This window comes from Trichomycterus rosablanca, chromosome 9 (genome assembly GCF_030014385.1).
Source record: "Trichomycterus rosablanca isolate fTriRos1 chromosome 9, fTriRos1.hap1, whole genome shotgun sequence".
In the NCBI taxonomy this organism is placed as follows: domain Eukaryota; kingdom Metazoa; phylum Chordata; class Actinopteri; order Siluriformes; family Trichomycteridae; genus Trichomycterus; species Trichomycterus rosablanca.
Window position 1 is genome coordinate 39,243,398 of NC_085996.1, and position 19,013 is coordinate 39,262,410.

Consider the following 19,013-nt stretch of genomic DNA (forward strand, 5'->3'; position numbering starts at 1 on the left):
GTTCTGCTGGGAAACCTCGGGTCCTGCCATCCATGTGGATGTTACTTGACAAATAGCACGTAGCTCCTACCAAGCATTGTTGCAGACCATGTTCATCCTTTCCCTGATGGCTGTGGCCTCTTTCAGCAGGATGATGCTTCAGGAACGGTTTAAGGAGCACAACAACCAGTTTGAGGTGTTGACTCGGCCTCCGAATTCCCCAGATCTCAATCCAATCGAGCATCTGCGTGACGTGCTGGACGAACAAGTCCGATCCATGGAGGCTCCACCTCACAACTTACAGGAGTTAAAGGATCTGCTGCTGACATCTTGGTGCCAGATACCACAGCACACCTTCAGGGCTCTAGTGGAGTCCATGCCTCGACGGGTCAGGGCTGTTTTGAAAGCAAGACAATATTAGGAAAGGTGGTCATAATGTTATGCCTGATCGGTGTATAAACCTAACAGGTTGTTAGTAGTGGAAATAAAAACACTGAGGTTTGTTTTACTGCTTGTATCACTGTAAATTTATTTAAATAGCTTTAAAACGTCTTTACAGGATTTCTAATCATTTAAAAATGAAATAAATAACAGAGTTAGTATAGTAGAGCGGATAAACACTAATGCAAAACGTAGCAACACTCCAGTGTGTGCAATTTCAGGCAAAATGATGGAAACCACCGGTCAAACTTCACTGGTCAGGTTACAGGGAAACATCTGAACTCAAATATGGTATTTTTACCACACAAACTATTATAATATGTGCCGTAATTCTGATCCATTTACAGCATGTTGGCATATTTACATCTGAAAAATCAACTAAACCCAGGGTGTATATTGAGTAAAGTGGTTCTCGGCCATTTTTTTACATTATTTAAGCATTAAACACTGGAGTGTTCCTATTTTTATGCACTTACTGGTAATTATGGCACAAAATGATCCAAGGATCCCGTTACACTGGTCTCGTGTGAACTTTATAGGTTGTTGTCTAAGGTGGAAGCAGATTGATACCTCTCCTGCGGTACGGTGACCACATGTAGAGCTTTTATTATCTTTTATAAATAAAACTTTAATATTTGATGGACTCCTGGTGAGTCTAAGATTATGGAGGAGCTACAGTAGGCTAGGACGTTCAGGAAACTCGCTCTGTCCCTTCCCGCCTCTCTCTTTGACCTATTGTCCGTCCTTGACGATGATATTGCGGAGCAGCGTGAGCAGGGACTTGTGGGACTCCTCCGGCCAGGGCTTCATGAAGCCGCCGTAGCGCTTGGCGGCGGGAGGAGCGCTCCAGCGGAAATGGGTCATCCGGTACCTCTCGGCGCCCTTCGTGTTCTTCTTCTGCTCCTCTGCGTGCCCCTCGCCGCTGTCCAGCTGGCGCCTGCTGGGTGGAAGGAAGGGGGTCTCCAGATTGGGCTCCTCCTGACCTTCGTCGTCCGGAGAGCTGGACGCGTGCACTTTGACCGGTCGGCGTTTGCGGCCCGTGGGTTTGCCCCAGCGGAAGTGCTCCATGGAGTAGGAGGGCCGGTCTTCACTGCGCTGAGGTCTCACGCCGGGACCCTGGACACTGGAGGAGCGCGAGGAAACCAGAGCCGAGAGCAGCAGGCTGAAGCTGTCTTCCTCGTCTTCATCCTTGTCTGGTTGCTCACTTCCAGCGCTGGTCACTAACTGCTTCAGTCTGCACTGCCAGTAGCAATCCTAGCAAACAATATTATACATAAATATTATGTAAATATTTATATTATTAAATATTATACGTGTTTAACATTCCGTCTAACTGGTGGACTGTAGCTGAAACCCACAGACATATGATATTGTTCACAAAAAGAGGGATCAGATATAACATGACCGCTGACCGGTGAAGTGAATAACACTGATTATCTCTTCATCACGGCACCTGTTAGTGGGGGGGGGGGGGGTATATTAGGCAGCAGGTGAACATTTTATCCTCAAAGTTGATGTTAGAAGCAGGAAAAATGGGCGAGCGTGAGGGTTTGAGCAAGTTTGACGAGGACCAGATTGTGATGACTAGACGACTGGGTCAGAGCGTCTCCAAAACTGCAGCTCTTGTGGGGTGTGTCCCGGTCTGCAGTGGTCAGTTTGTATCAAAAGTGGTCCAAGGAAGGAACAGTGGTAAACCGGCAACAGGGTCATGTTCGGCCAAGGCTCATTGATGCATGTGGGGAACGAAGGCTGGCCCGTGTGGTCCGATCCAACAGACGAGCTGCTGTAGCTCAAACTGCTGAAGAAGTTCATGCTGGTTCTGATAGAAAAGTGTGCGAATACACAGAGCATCACAGTTTGCTGTGTATTGGGCTGCAAAGCCACAGTCCAGTCAGGGTGCCCAAGCTGACCCCTGTCCACCACCGGAAGCACCAACAATGGGCACGTGAGCATCGGAACTGGACCACGGAACAATGGAAGAAGGTGGTGAGGTGTGATCCAACTGTAGATTTGTGCTCGGGCAATTTTCTATCTCCAATTAACCTGACAGCATGTTTTTGGACTTAGGGAGGAAACCGGAGCACCCAGATGAAACCCATACAGACACAGGGAGAACCCTGGTCACCCGCCTGGGTAATCAAATCCTTCTGTGCCATCGTGCTGCCCGCGAGGTGAACCCTCCTGGTCGAGGTTGTTGAATGAAATTTAAATCATGGTTAATTATTACATTAAAAGTGCTTACTATTGTTTCCTCCTGAGAGCTGAGGCTGGTACAGTCCGAGAGATCCTGGCACTGCCCATGTACTGCTGACCCACAGACACACAGGACGATCACGGCCACCAGCCAGGAAACAAACTGCATCTGTAACCAGAGGAGAACAACATTCATTCATTCATTCATTCATTCATTCATTCATTCACAGTCTGTTTTACCACCATTTTATCCTATTCAGGGTCACAGTGGGACTGACTGAAAAACCACCCTGGACAGGTCACCAGTCCATCACAGGACACACACACACACTCATACCTAGGGGGAATTTTGTATCTCCAGTTAACCTGACTGCATGTCTTTGGACTGTGGGAGGAAACCGGAGCTCCCGGAGGAAACCCACACAGACACGGGGAGAACATGCAAACTCCACACAGAAAGGACCCGGACCGCCCCACCTGTGGATCAAACCCAGGACCTTCTTGCTGTGAGACGACAGTGCTACCCACTTAGCCACCGTGCTGCCCCATAATAATAATTATATTTAATTAATAATAATTTAAGAAGTAGTAAAAATAACACAAACGTCCTTCACTCACAGAGCGTTTAATTATGGACGCTGTTTACTCACTGAGTTTATTCTCATTTTATCAGCAGCTTTGTGAGGACGTTCTTTATAACTCTGCAGTCTTGACGTCCACTTACTGCGTCATTTCTTTGTGAATCCGAGGCTATTGATGGACCATAGTGTATCGCACTTATGTATCTATCAACTATCTGCATCTAATTTTACTGAAGGTTAATATATATTTTTTTTATTTAATGTATTTATATATAATGTATTAGTTTTATTTTATTTAATGTATTTATTTTATTTTAGGAAAATATAAAAAAAAAACATGAAAAGCTTTAAAATGCATATCGTCCTTTGTTTAAATTATTTATACATTTTAATAAACATATTTAGTTATATAACAATATTTACTGTCTTGCCATAATGTGCATATAGAAATTCATGTCACCAAAAGACATGAGAATTATTTAACAGTTCATTTAGTGAGAGATTTTAATATTGAACATTTTTACCTTCTTTAGATTTTAAACATGTCCTGTATAATATTTTAGGATGAATAGGGACCCCCCCCCCCCCCCCCCCAAAAAACAACAACATTGTTTTAAAAGCAATAAAAGCCTTAAAATGTTTTATACATTATATATTATGTTTTATATTTTATAAAATGTTATGTTATTTGTTATATATTTTATGTTTTATAAAATGTTATATACTTTATATATTATATTTTATGTTTTATAAAATGTTATATATTTTATATATTATATTTTGTTTTATTAAATGTTATATAATTTATATAATTTGTATGTTTTATAAAATGTTATATACTTCATATTATATTTTGTATGTTTTATAAAATGTTATATATTTTATATATTATATTTTGTTTTATTAAATGTTATATAATTTATATAATTTGTATGTTTTATAAAATGTTATATACTTCATATTATATTTTGTATGTTTTATAAAATGTTATATATTTTATATATTATATTTTGTTTTATTAAATGTTATATAATTTATATAATTTGTATGTTTTATAAAATGTTATATACTTCATATTATATTTTGTAGAAGCAGTTTAGTTATTTAATTTAGAATTAATTAAATACAAATTAAAAACAATATTAATATAGTTATGATGAAGAGGAACTAAGATCCTGAAATGAAATCTTACCTTTATTAGTGTGAGTTGTTTGGTGGTTTTGTGAGATGATCGGTGCTCTCTGCTCCCTGACGGGTTCCTGGTGTTCCTCTGTGTTTTTCTGAATGAAGGTCTCTCTCTTATTTATACTCTCAGGTACACAACAGCCCCTCAAGGCCAGAAGATAAAATGCTGGATGGTGCGGCGCTGCGTCTCCACTGGGGAGAAGAATTATCAAACATCCATGTTCATGTTCATGTTCACACCCAGACAAATCCATCAAACGTAACACAATCAGAAGATCCGAGTGGATTAACAGGTAGGTGCTGTAGCCGTCTGAGTACCAGTGCATCCTGGGTGGGTTTATCACTGGGATGTGATGGAGCACACGCTGATTACTGAACCTGAGCTGCTGACTCACACAGCGTGAAGTTTAAATAGAAAATTCTGAATGACGTGAATGAAGTGTGGAAACTGTGGAAACTAATCAGACCCTTAAACCTCAGAGATGAAAAGCAGATGAAGGTCATTCTTAAGATTCTTAATCTTTAAAACACCGAATTATTTACAGTAATCAGGAGAATTAAACACGGTATTACTGTCAGACCTTCATCCTCAGCAGCAGGAGGTTTTCTGTTCCTCTCAGGTCTTGGTGACACTTTAAAATGTGTGTGTGTTTATTAATCAGGATTTGGAGGTGATGTTTTCCACTTTGGTTGTATTGTGGGTGGAAACCGGATCAAGGACCGCTCCACCTGGGAATTAAACCCAGGACCTTCTTGCTGTGAGGCGACAGTGCTACCCACCGATACAGGTAACAGTGTTTGCTCTCTTCAGTGGTCATCTCACAGCAAGCAGCTCCTGGGTTTGATTCCCAGGTGGATCACTCCGGGTCTTTTCTGTGTGGAGTTTGCATGTTCTCCCCGTGTCTGTGTGGGTTTCCTCCTGGAGCTTTGGTTTCCTCCTACAGTCCAAAAACGTGCAGTCAGGTTAATTAGAGATACTGAATTGCCCTATAGGTGAATGTGTGTGTGTGTGTGTGTGTCTGCCCTGCGATAGACTGGCACCCCGTCCAGGGTGTTACTCTGTGCCTTTAAGAAAATAAGTGAGTGAGTGAGTTATAACCCACCCCACCCAGATTATAGACAAAGGTGCAGAGCTTGGGGGTTCTAGGTGATAGTAACTTGTGGTGATCATGGATGTTGGGTTGCTGTTGTTCTGCCTCTCTTATCCGATCACTCAGGTTTGATGACGGTGGGGGAGGTGGGCACTGATGTCCTATGAAAGCCTTCATGACCCTGTTACCTGCTTGCTCTCACTTTTAGTTATGCTGTAATAATTCGGGGTGTCGGAGTCAAAAACTCTCTGTAAGACTGATATTTACTCTTAATGATTTCATATTTTAACTCCATCTTCTGTTGTTTTACCCCGAGGTGGTTCTGACGGAAACCTGTTCACCCTCCCGAGGTTAAATGCTGCAAGTCGAGACTGCCGTGCCAACAATGCTGCTCCTACTAGATGTGACAGGAACCTGGTGTGTTTACTACGGACTTTATCACAGACTGGACTGAACAATGAAGAACTCCAATAATTTTTTGCTAGTTATAACTTTCAGTTCAATATAATTTTGTGTTTGTATGATTTGTGTCAATTCAAATGATTCTCCAGGCCACCCATTAAAGATGGATCCCTGCTGTCTGGTTCCTATCAAGTTTCCTTCCTGTATTTTTAAGGGAGTTTTTCTTGCCACTGTCGCCCTCAGCTGCTCAACAGGGATTTTCGGTCTGTTGGTCCTTGATTCTGTAAAGTTGCTTTGAGACAATGTCAACATTTGTGGACAAACTGGAGATCCTCTGATCATCTTTGCTCATCAGAGACTCTCAGCCTTTCCTGGATGCTGCTTTTGTACCAAACCATGATTACAATCACCTGTTCACATCACCTGTTTAAAATCACATCAATATTTAGTTTTTTGCCCTAAATTGCCCCCGTCCCAACTTTTTTTGGAATGTGTTGCAGGCCTGAAATGCAGCAATTGATGTTTATTAATAAATGGAATAAAGTTGGCCAGACAAAACATGAAATATCTCAGGTTTATCCTGTCTGACATCAAATAAAAGTCAAAGTCATTGTAAGAAACTCTGTGTTTTTATTTTATTTGCATTTTCCATTCTGTCCCAACTTTTCCTGATTTGCGGTTGTACTAACGCTGAACCTGCTTGGGTTCTTTTGGTGACCACACGTATGCAGCAAACTACATTTAATCACTCTGTGGTGAAACACACGTCCTAAACGATAGTTTAAGAGTTCATGAGTGTTTATTATTATTTGGTAATCAGTCACCTGATTAGTTTTGGTGCTTTGGAGTGTCGGTGCTTCGGGTGTCTCTAATCCGGCGCGGGGACGATCTCTTTCCTCTGACCCTTAATTAGGAATCCTATTACTGAGGATTACAGAGATGGGATGTCCAGTGTCCAGTCACCCTGCTCCACATTACAAAATCAGTCAGGAAGAGATTCAGTACCATGCTAACGCTTTCTTCTCGAGAGAAGACGTTTCAGGTAATTATTAAGCATTTATTTCAATATTTCAGTTCTGTTTTAAGCTTAATTCACAGCTTTTGTCTGGTGGAAATCCCCACAGTTACCTCCGTATATGGGTTTACATTTAGTAAGAGAGGGCCATACAGTAACTGAGTTAAGTTGAATGATTCCATGCTTCATTGGTTTGTCATAACGGTCTGTATGTCTGGGCAGATTTTCCATCATGAGGGCCAGAATCATCTTCATGAGGTCTAATGGTCCAATAAAAGTGTCAAAGTGACACCTAAAGGCATCGTGATCATACTGCATCACTATAATCGATTCTCAGTCCTGACTCTTAAGTCTGACTATTACTTTTAAGAGTAATAAAGGAAATTTTAGGCCGGACGCTGATGCTGAAGGGCGTAGGAAGCGTTGGGAAGCGAGCGCTAACATGATAATGTTGTACTATTATCTGGATGTGTTGTTAGCCTCGGGTCACACACGGCGGAGGGTCGGTGTCGGTGTGGGTGTGGCTCTGTCACTTTAGTAACACAGTTTTAACTTAAAAACTGAATTACAATATGCATAACAATGAGACTTACACCGATCAGCCATAAGATTTAATCCACCTTCTTGTTTCTACACTCACTTTCCATTTTATCAGCTCCACTTACCATATAGAAGCACTTTGTAGTTCTACAATTACTGACTGTAGTCCATCTGTTTCTCTACATGCTTTGTTACCCCCCTTTTACCCTGTTCTTCAATAGTCAGGACCCCCACAGGACCACCACAGAGCAGAGTTGGTCATTGTAATAGATGAGCGATCGTCTCTGACTTTACATCTACAAGGTGGACCGACTAGGTAGGAGTGTCTAATAGAGTGGACAGTGAGTGGACACGGTATTTAAAAACTCCAGCGGCGCTGCTGTGTCTGATCCACTCATCCCAGCACAACACACACTAACACACCACCACCATGTCAGTGTCACTGCAGTGCTGAGAATCATCCACCACCTAAATAATACCTGCTCTGTGGGGGTCCTGACCATTGAAGAACAGCATGAAAGGGGGTAACAAAGCATGTAGAGAAACAGATGGACTACAGTCAGTAATTGTAGAACTACAAAGTGCTTCTATATGGTAAGTGGAGCTGATAAAATGGACAGTGAGTGTAGAAACAAGGAGGTGGTTTTAATGTTATGGCTGATCGGTGTATTTGGTTGCTTTGAGTAACCGTGTCTGTTAAATCAGGATGACCATATTTTGGTTTTCAAAAAAGAGGACACTTGTGGTAAGATGGCAGCATGGGGCAAATTGACCCCTGCACTGGCTGGGAGGTTTTATTCTGATCTGTAGCTGTTGTGATGCTTTGTGGTGTGAAATGCAAAAACTCCCTCTGCAGCAGTAACAGCATCTTCTGCTTTACCTGACAAACTCTCTCATTTAGCTGCAGTTTGTTTGTTTGTTTTGCTGAACTGGCACCTTTATTAAACACTGTGCAGGTCATGCTTTCTGCTTCCCAAGGATCCCGACCGAGACAAAAACACCGATTTTTTCTGTAAATCGTCTGTGGATTTTCGCTTGCGCTTGGGCATTTTTAGGAGAAGTGTGAGAAGGCGAGACCTAAAGGAAAAGGTGGAATCAGTGCAGAGACACTCAAAGATAAGCGCACACATATACACTATAAAAGCTGAATCATGGACATTTTTGGTGATTTAAAAATTTTGTCCAGGAAAAAGTGGACCTACGGTCACCCTACCTAAATGCAGTTTATGTAATTTAATTAAATGCATTAACGAATTCGAATGGGGTGGCACAGTGGCTTGGTGGGTAGCACTGTTGTCTAACAGCAAGAAGGTCCTGGGTTCCATTCCTGGATGGAGTTTGCATGTTCTCCCCGTGTCTGTATGGGTTTCCTCCCACAGTCCAAAAACATGCAGTCAGGTTAACTGGTGTATGAGTGTCCTGTGATGAACTGGCAACCTGTCCGGGGTGTTTCCTCCCTTTCGCCCAGTGAATTTGACCCTCCGCGACCCTGACCAGGATGAAGCAGAAACCGTCAATTTAAATCGTAAGGGGTTTTTTTGGTTCTGTGATCTGCTAAGGGCGGCTTGGTGGGTAGCACTGTCAACACAGAGCAAGAAGGTCCTGGGTTCAATTCCCAGCTAAAGCGGTCTAGGTCCTTTCTGAGTGGAGTGTGCATGTGTCCTTGTGTCTGTGTGGTTTCCTCCGGGAAAGGGGGGGATTAGTGGTGCTGGAGCCTATCCCAGCTTTTCAATGGGCGCAAGGCACACAGTAACACTCTGGACGCGGCGCCAGTCCATCACAGGGCAACATTAAACTCTATTACACAAAAAGAGAGCCGTACAACAATTCTATGCAGGAACTCAGTAAATGATACTACACTAGATGACTGACAGTCATTAATTAGATTTCTTCTCTCTGTCAGGTTAAAAAAAACACTGAAAACCAGATGAAGTTCCCAAATAAAAGATCCGATGGGATAAAGAACTAAAAATTCTGCTCATAAATGGTCTCACAACCCGACCGAGACTCAGGATTAAGGAGTATGCAGGTCTGAACCTCAGTCTTTAAGGCAGGCGGCACTGTATGAGGCAGATGGAGGTCAGGACTCTGTTGACCCTCCTGATGGTCGTATCAGGATCCGGTTCCAGTGATGAGCGTTCGGAGCACACGCACCAGGTCAGCACGTCTCAGTGTGGCGAATACAAGAACCAGGTCATGGAGGACGGAACGTGCAGACTGGAGGCCACCCTGCCTCAGCTGGATGACCAGCGCTGCCCGGACATGTTCCGCTGCACCGACGAGGTCTCGTACTGGCTCCACGAGAACGAAGAGAGGAAGCAGCAGATCCTGGCCCTGCACGAGACCATCTCTGAGCTGCAGGAGGAGCTCCGCAACCACCGGCACCGGGTCAAAGTGCTCGAGCTGCAGGTCAGTACGATTCAGACCTAAATTATACAACACCCCCGATCAGAAAATGTTGAGGTGGCATGAAAAATGCAATTAAAAACAGAGATTCTTATGTTAATGAACATCCATTCCTGCAGGCAGGCCAGTCAAATGCACTGAAATAATCATGGGCTTGATGTGTTTCTAAAATCTGTGTCAACAGTGTCGTTATACTTATGCAAGTCACCCATTAATGAAAAACAACAGTTTAGTCCATAGCATCAATAAAATATTTATAAAATCCGAATAACCCATATTGGGTGCTCATGACCTTTGATTCCTAGGATGGCACCATGATCTGTAATGAACATAACCACATAGGCTCAGGAATGCCTCCGGGTGGCACGGTGGCTAAGTGGGTAGCACTGTCGCCTCACAGCAAGAAGATCCTGGGTTCGATTCCCAGGTTGGGCAATCCCGGTCCTGGTGCTCCGGTTTCCTCCCACAGTCCAAAGACGTGCAAGTGAGGTAAACTGGAGACACTAAATTGTCCATCACTGTGTTCTATATAACCTTGTGTAATGAATGTAACCGAAGTGTAAAACATGACATTAAAATCCTAATAAACAAACAAACAAACAAACAGGAATGCCTCGGAAAAGCCTCGTCACTAAACACAGCTCGATGTTGCATCTACGAATGCAAGTTACGACTTCATTGTGCAAAGTGGAAGCCATAAATCGACAACACTCATTAACGTAGTCGATTTTCCAGGGCTCATCGAAGTCCAGCTTAATTTGTTTCTTTGAGTAATAGACGTTGCGCTCTCTAAACGAAAGAGGTAATGGATCGTCCTGCTTGTTATGAATACAGTTTGTTTATTTGTTTATTAGGATTTTAACGTCATGTTTTACACTTTGGTTACATTCATGACAGGAACTGTAGTTACTCATTACACAAGATTCATCAGGTCACAAGTTTAATGTTGAACACAGTCATGGACAATTATGTATCTCACCTCACTTGGACGTCTTTGTGCTGTGGGAGGAAACCCACACAGACACGGGGAGAACATGCAAACTCCACACAGAAAGGACCCGGACCGTCCCACCTGGGGATCAAACCCAGGACCTTCTTTCTGTGAGGCGACAGTGCTACCCACTTAGCCACCGTGCCACCTTGTTATGAATACAGAAAGAAGCCAGTACAGTATCTGTCATGGTTTGGGGGTGTGTTAGTGCCAATGGTGTGGGTACCATGCTATCTAGACGTATGCCACACTATAAAGTGCAACGTACATCAAACGAGAACTGTTTATGGAATGGGGTTTGTAAAACTGGTATAGTCATATCCAATCACCTGATCTCATTTCTCTTCCTCTACTGCTGGCCTAGGAGAGCCGAGACTAACACACAACCCCTCCGTGTGCATTAGCCGACCACTTCTTTTCACCTGTTCGAAGCGAGTTCATATGGAGATCCGTATCATGCACGGAGAGTCCAATACGCCTCGTTTTTGTGCAGCGCCATCGATCAGCCAGCAGAGGTCGTAATTGAAGCAGTTATGAGGAATCTCCTCCGACACTCCCACCCTCAGACAAGCCGAACGTAGTCTGTAAATGTGCTGCCAAAAAAAATGCTTCAAATTAAAAACCAGTGCTAAGAGGCCAGATGAGGAAGCGATCAAACATTTGTATTATCAGCAGAGTCTGCTTAGCTAAAACGTAAATAATTAAGCTGGTTAAATGTAAAGGTTCCTCTTTGCTGTGACGTCAGTTCATCCTGAGCTCAGTTCGATTTTTCCTCGTCTCCTTGACCTGTGTGATAAAAGGATTAACCATGAGGCCTTGACCCCTCTTTTCATTGTGCTCAGCTAATTAACACAACTACGACACCCACACAGCTACATCATCCAGACACTTGTGTCATCTCTGCATTATTTTAATGTTAAACCCTGCAGATTATTTTTCTGGTACTCTGGAACCTTCATCCTCACGTTCTCGTGCTTTCAGAGTGAAGAGAAGGCGCGGCTGAACAAGTCTCTGGAGCAGAGGTTTCATGAGCTGGAGGGTCAGTACGAGGAGGCCACGACGCTGCTGCATGTCCAGGGCTCGCTGCTCTACGAGCTGCAGAATCAGATCCACAATCTCAGCCTGCAGGTGGAGAAGGTTCGCAGGAACCCTGGCTGCATGATCAACATCGTTCGTACCAGCCACCTACTCAGCAAACAGCAGACGTTGCACCCCGGTATGACACGACAATGTTCTCTCAATTTAGTCATAGCCAGTTCCTCTTCCCCTGATGGAGAACCCAGTGGCATTCAGGAAGGGTATGTTCTCCTGACACACCCTCCCTCCGACACATGCACACTCCACCGACCCCTTCTTATTCACCCGTACTTTGGTTTATTTGTGCTGATCTCCACATTCCTCCACTTCTGTACAGGTGCCTCGGGCTACTAACCAGGGTCCTTACACAGCCTCAAAGACCCCGCCCACTTTTTAGTCCGGTTTTTCCTACCCTGCAGACTAGTGGGCAATTGTGCCTGCTAGGGCATGTGATTTGGGAGGTTTGGTTGTTTGTAGACAGTGTGACTTGAGTTCCTTAACCACTAGGCTGTGAACCATGCAAAGTCCTTTTTACTGGTCCCTGGATCTGCACTCATGAACCGCTACTGGGCCTTACTGGTCCAGAGACCACACTGCTCAAATAAAAGATCTGCAGGTTCTAATGCTTTCATTGTTCCTCTTCTAACTTTCCTTAAAAACAAACCTTCACAGCCGCATGTGTCCCAAATCGCCTTTCTACAAGCTCACTTGTATTTGTCTGACTCATAAAGATTTGCGTTAAAATGGTTTAATATATTTTCAGAGATGCAGCATGTCAGGAACTGTCCCATCGACTGTGCCTCCATTTACTACAATGGTGTGAGACAGTCTGGTATCTACACCGTCGTACCATCGTTAGGAGCCAAACCTGTGGCGGTCTACTGCGACATGGATACTGACGGTAATATGATTTCAGTAGCCGACGGTTAACCGATAACTAAGTGGCCCATAAAATATAAAACACATAAAACACATCACGAGGATTTACGGGGAGTCTTAATACTTAATACTTTAAACAATAAAATCAGTGCACGGTATCGTAGAACCAGTTCAGCATCATGAACATAGATTTCAAACAGTCGGTAGCAACTTAAAAACATCCCGAGTGCTAACTGAACACGCTAATCATAATGAATAATGATACAGTCGCTGTATTAAAGCTTTTCCTCATGACATTAGTGTAATTATTATTAAGATGATCAGCAGAGTTTCACATTCTCCAAAAAAACTGCCACATGTGCACTGAGGGTGAGTCTCAAGTCAGTGATCTGAGCTCTGTGAAAATTTTAACTAACAACATTAATCAGAAAATGACTTCTTTGTGTTTAACTTTTTAACACATGCAAGTGTGGCCCATATTTTTCAACCACAGATACACAAAAGAGCCAAAAGTATGTGAACATGCCCTCATATGCTCTGCAAAACTGCACCGAATTAAGAAGAGTGGGCACATGAACCATGAAATACTTGGAACAGACATAGAAGACACATTCTTTAAAAAATAAATTCTTAAATCGTGTATTATTACACTCCTAATTGCGACTATTCTTCAATAATGCACTAACACACAGATAAGGTCGTTTTAAATTTTTCCAGCCCAACACGACTAATTGTTGCATCTTAATTAATTACAATTTTAAGAACCACTGCTTTTAAATATTATAACATTTTAATCACCTCAGTAAGACAGAAGCCCAGTGAATCTGACCCACTGTGACCCTAGGATAAATTGGTGGTAAAATAGACAATGAATGAATGAATGAATGAATGTTGCTCGTAGGTGGTGGCTGGACGGTGATCCAGCGTCGGCAGGACGGCTCGGTGAACTTCGACCGCGGCTGGAAGGAATATAAGGACGGTTTTGGGGACCTGAACACAGAGTACTGGCTGGGAAATGAGCACATCCATGATCTCACCACTCAGGGCGATTACGCTCTACGTATAGAGCTGGAGGACTGGAGCAGCAAACGCAAGCACGCTCTCTACCAGAGCTTCAGGTGACAACTTCACCCTCCCTAAATCATGAGCGCCTCGGCCTGCTGTCCTTTACTGTGGTGATTAGGTTTTCACATGGAGCTCACGGTGGTCTTCTGCCAATAAAATGTTTTAAATATGATTTCATAGATTAATTATGTAATGTTATAACTACTAGATAGATAGATTTATATAAGAATAAACATATAAAAGGGAAATATGTAGGCTTGGATATGGAGGTGCAACTGTGTGTCTTAGTTTGAGTTTAGTTTGATTTTGAGCTTGAGGGCGGCTCGGTGGGTAGCACATTCACCTTATAGCAAGAAGGTCCTGGGTTCGATACCAAGATGGAGCACTTTGGGTTCTTTCTGTGTGGAGTTTGCATGTTCTCCCAGAGTCAGCAGTCTAAAGACATGCATTCATGGTAATTGGAGATACTAGATTTGCTGTAGGCAGGGCTGGACTGGGAACAAAATTCAGCCCTGGACTTTTTTCTTGACCAGCCCACTACAAGCACATCGCGCCACACATATCACCCCCTAATCAAATGTTAGATGATTGTTATTAATAGTTTTCATCTATCTTACCACTAAAGTTAATAACTCACTATAATAAAAATTAAAATAATTAAAAAAAATAACTACAAACAAATATATATATTTCCAACACTTTCCTTTGGGATTAATAGTTCTATCCATCTATCACACACATAAAATTTAAAATTTCTTAAATGATTCTATTGGATTTCCCCATCCTGTCTCATTAAACCGCAAGAAATAAAATTTAACTTTTCTTTCATTAAATCTTTAACACTGGTAAATATGCTTTTTTTCGCACTTTTATTCACACGTGATTCACGTTTGTTCCAAATTAGTGCATTGCTCCGATGAGCAAAGAAATAAATACTTTATATGTTGACAAGGGAAATTAACCATGTGAGCTCTGCACATAATCACTCTAAAAAATGTCCTGAACATCTGAATATCCTTTCTGTGTTATATAGAGGACAAGATAGTGTTTACTTTTTCTGAAGAGCAGAGACTAATGGTACCATCTCAAATTATATCCACCGCCCTATGTAGTGCACTATGTTGGACATGACATCATAGAACTTTTACAAAAATCGTCCTTAAAACGGCTGGTTTAAAGCCCCTGATATCCAACAGTAGCTTAGATAACTACTTATTAATCATTCAGCGACTGTTAAAAGAAATGTTTTGTACTGTTAGGAAGTACCCTAAGTAGGGCATAGGCGACATTTGAGATGGGCCCACAGTCTCTTCTTAAACGGCGTTACTAACGAAGCAGAGTCACTGAACACTAACTTTTCCTTTTCTGCTCTCTGGATATGCTGTAGTTCCTCACTGCCAAACAGGTTGTCCAGTTTCCTGCACTTTTCTGCATCTGCTTGCAGCTTTTTCTGTTTTTTATCACGGGCTTTTTCTGCACCTCCTGTACGCTTTTTCGACCCTTTCTCCATCTCGCACTCATTCATAGTTGTACTGGTGGTTGTTATTACGGTTTATCCTGAGGGAGAGACATTTCTGTGATTGGCCAATGGACATGCAGTGAGGATACTGTGGTGGGCCAATGCACACTTCAGGATTATTATTCAGGAATATTTAAAACTGAATTTATTTTTCACTCCCTCAGCGGCCCAAATACAGAGCGGCCCACCGGGAAAACTCCCGACCCTCCCGATGGCCAGTCCATCCCTGGCTGTAGGTGAATGTGTATGTTTGTCCAGTGTGTTTCCTCCCTTTTGCCCCGTGAACAGGACCCACCGCGACCCTGAATAGAATAAAGAGGCAGTAAAACAGAATGAATGAATGAATTTAGAGTTGATGTTGGAGAATCTTGACGGCTGCTTGAATGGCCTGAAGGTGGCGTCATTGTGTCGTTCTACTTTAAAATGCTCCTTAGGCTAATGTCATGCTAAATTGTATTTTGGGATGATTTGGATCGCATTCAGTGCTGTTATTTCTGATTTGTGGAACATTTAGCATTGATTATCTAAAGACCGAACTGACTAAACTAAACGTGTTTAACAGATTTTTAAATAACAACAAAAACAAAACGTTTATAGCTAATAAAGTGGACTAAATGAGAGCTGTAGTCTGAACCGAATGCCCGGATGTTAAAGAGACCAAGTACATGGAGGCGAAATAGTAATAAATAAAATTAATTTTATTTAAAAAGGCTTGATTATGATTCCTTCAAATGATACTTAATCCCCTTCTTAATGGGGAACGTTTTAAAAGACGAATTTAACTTGACTATTCTGTAAAAATTTAAAAATTCAACACATTCAAAATGTGCTCATGTTAACAAAGCACAAGAAAGTTAATCAGCCATAAAAACTCAGAATTCAAGACGATTAACAAATTACAGATTCTTCTTTTTATTACATTGTACAAAATGTCTAATGAAATTTGTGTCAAATCATTTGTGTCCATTCTGTCAAAAGACCATTTGTGAAGTCAATTAGTAAGGAATTATTTTCTGTGCAAACCATGATCCTTATGGATTTAACTTTGTACCCGGGGGACAGTTATGCCAAATTTGGAAAGGATCTTCCCCAAACTGTTACCATACAATTGGAAGCATGCACTCTCAAGAGAATGACCACTGACTTCTAGTCATATAGTGCAGGTCAGCGGTTATTTCTTAGACCCCCATGTTAAAAAATTATCTTGGACCTGCTTTGTAATGTGTTATTATTCTCACGCCTTAAGCAAGGATGATAAAGGGTGTTTTTAAACAGACATTTATTTGCTTATTTCCTATAGTCGCCCCCAGAAAAACTGGGCACCAATTTTACATTTTCAGCATTTAGGAGACGCTTTTATCCAAAACGACTTGGAGTATTGTGACAGCATACAGTCTAAGCTATTGAGGGTTAGGGGCCTTGCTCAAGGGCCCAACATTGGCAACCTGGCAGTGGTGGGGCTTGAACCAGCGACCTTTTGATTACTAGTCCAGTACCTTAACCACTAGGCTACAACTGCCTTTTGCTAAATGGTGCATCCATAAATATTTGATGCCATGACTGCTCAGGTTACTGATGAACAGTCTTTACACTGATCCTCTCATGTGAACTGTGTGTGTGTGTGTGTGTGTGCGTGTGTGTGTGTGTGTGTGTGTGTGTTGGCAGGATCGAGGCCGAGGCCGCGCAGCACAGGCTTCATATCTCCGGCTTCAGTGGAACAGTGGAGGACTCGTATAGCTGGTATCACGACAAGCAGGACTTCAGCACCCCGGACACGGGGAACATCTGTGCCGAAATTTCTCACGCGGGCTGGTGGTACAACCAGTGCTTCTATGCCAACTTAAACGGCATCTACCACAAGGTACAGTGTATACAGGAATCAATAACTGACGTCCTTATTGTTTACAGCAAGGCCGTAGCCATGAACCGAACAATGGGGGAGGGATGGTCTTCTGGGGACAAATAAGGTGAAGGGGTTCTTAAATTCTAGAGCGTTACTGCCCTATAAATAAATGATGGGAACACTGACAGATCCTGACATTACCCACATCTCATATCAGACCCCCACCCCAGCATATTTATTTATTTATTAGGATTTTAACATCATGTTTTACTCACTTTGGTTACCTTAATGACAAGACAGGTTATCAGTTCAAGTCTGTCACTTGTACGTCTTTGGACTGTATGAGGAAACTGGAGCGCCCGGAGGAAACCCACACAGACACAGGGAGAACATGCAAACTCCAAACAGAAAGGACCTCTCAGTATATATTGTGATTATACAATAGTTTGTACCAGCTTTACAATTAAATTGGTTAAAAATGTTTTAACCAGGCGCTCGGGTGGCGCACCGGTAAATCACGCTGCCACACAAGAGCTTAAGCTTGATCTACTTTAGCTGAGTAAGATGATTTATGTTTTATTATTATTATTATAAAGTAAATCAATAATTGAATATCACTATGTGTACATGGGCACTGTTGACCTAGCCGTTATGTGCTTTCATGCCCCAATTGCAAGTCACTATGCGTAAATAATCTGCCAATTAAACAAACAATTAATTAAAAACGTAATATTGATAAAATACAAAATTGAATATCAAAAACTAGAAGAAAATGATTCTTTGGCCAATCGGACAGCCAGTGTTGTTTCTGTGTGTAGTTTGCATGTTCTCCCTGTGTCTGGGTTTCCTCCGAGTGCTTCGGTTATCTCCCAAGTCCAAAGCCTTCAGTCAGGTTAATTAGAGGTACTAGAAATTGCCCTGTGATGGACTGGGATGGACCTGTTCGAGGTGTTTCCTGCCTTTCGCCCAATGAATCAGACCCAATGCGACCCTGAGCAGCATAAAGCAGCGATGAAACAGACAATAAATAAATGAATGGATGAATGTTGTATTTTATTATGATTTATAGGGTGGACGCTACTCTCAGAAAGGAAAAAATGCACTGGGACCCAATGGCATCGTCTGGTACACGTGGAAGGATTCCGATTATTACTCTTTACGCAAAGTGACCATGATGATCCGTCCACGCGTCTTCCGGCCGCACCAATCACCCTGAATAACTACGGCGGCGCCAAGACATTCTCAAAGCAAAATTTTTTTTTTTTGTCTAGTCAAATCCAATCACACGTTTTGCTTCCTCTCTACTGCTTCTGACTTCTGTTCCTGACAGAGGAGAGCTGTGACTATAATGCGTGTGCAGTAGCCGACCGCTACTTTTCACCTGGACGAGACAGGTTCATATGGAGATCCTTATTGCACAGAGAGTCACACACTCATCTCCATTATCCACCAACTCTGTGCAGCACCATCGATCATCGATCCAGCAAAGGTCGTAACTGCAGCAGTTATGAGGAATTTGCTCCTTCCTCGAGGTAGCCTATCGTTGCCTGTATATAGCCTTATTTACATCACGTTTCTAAATACATATAGAAATAGTCTAACTTTCAATGACAACAGTAAAATTTTATTGATAAATATAAGCGAGAAGAAGCAGTAAAACGATGGCTCACCAGTGCTGAGATCTCGAACACTCAAGTTCAAATCTCAGCTCTGCTATCAGCTAGCCAGGCTGCAAGTGTGCGGGACAATAACTGAACTGGGTTTCCTCATAACTGCTGCATGTACTACCTTGCCTCGTGCAGGTGA

General features: G+C 42.4%; 2 protein-coding genes across 2 annotated transcripts; one reads left to right on the top strand and one right to left on the bottom strand.

The window, feature by feature from the left end:
* Positions 1 to 491: 491 nt before the first annotated feature.
* On the bottom strand, positions 492 to 4,459 carry pomcb (proopiomelanocortin b). The gene is made up of 3 exons (XM_063001475.1): positions 4,387 to 4,459; positions 2,663 to 2,782; positions 492 to 1,674 (listed from the first exon to the last, which is right to left on the bottom strand). The coding sequence occupies exons 2-3, from the start codon at positions 2,780 to 2,782 to the stop codon at positions 1,153 to 1,155; spliced, it is 642 nt and encodes a 213-aa protein (XP_062857545.1). The 5' UTR covers positions 4,387 to 4,459; the 3' UTR covers positions 492 to 1,152.
* A 5,041-nt stretch (positions 4,460 to 9,500) lies between these two features.
* Positions 9,501 to 18,437, top strand: si:ch211-203k16.3 (fibrinogen-like protein 1). Its single transcript, XM_063001476.1, has 6 exons — positions 9,501 to 9,836; positions 11,806 to 12,040; positions 12,665 to 12,802; positions 13,682 to 13,898; positions 17,030 to 17,225; positions 18,277 to 18,437. The coding sequence occupies exons 1-6, from the start codon at positions 9,501 to 9,503 to the stop codon at positions 18,421 to 18,423; spliced, it is 1,269 nt and encodes a 422-aa protein (XP_062857546.1). The 3' UTR covers positions 18,424 to 18,437.
* Positions 18,438 to 19,013: the final 576 nt, after the last annotated feature.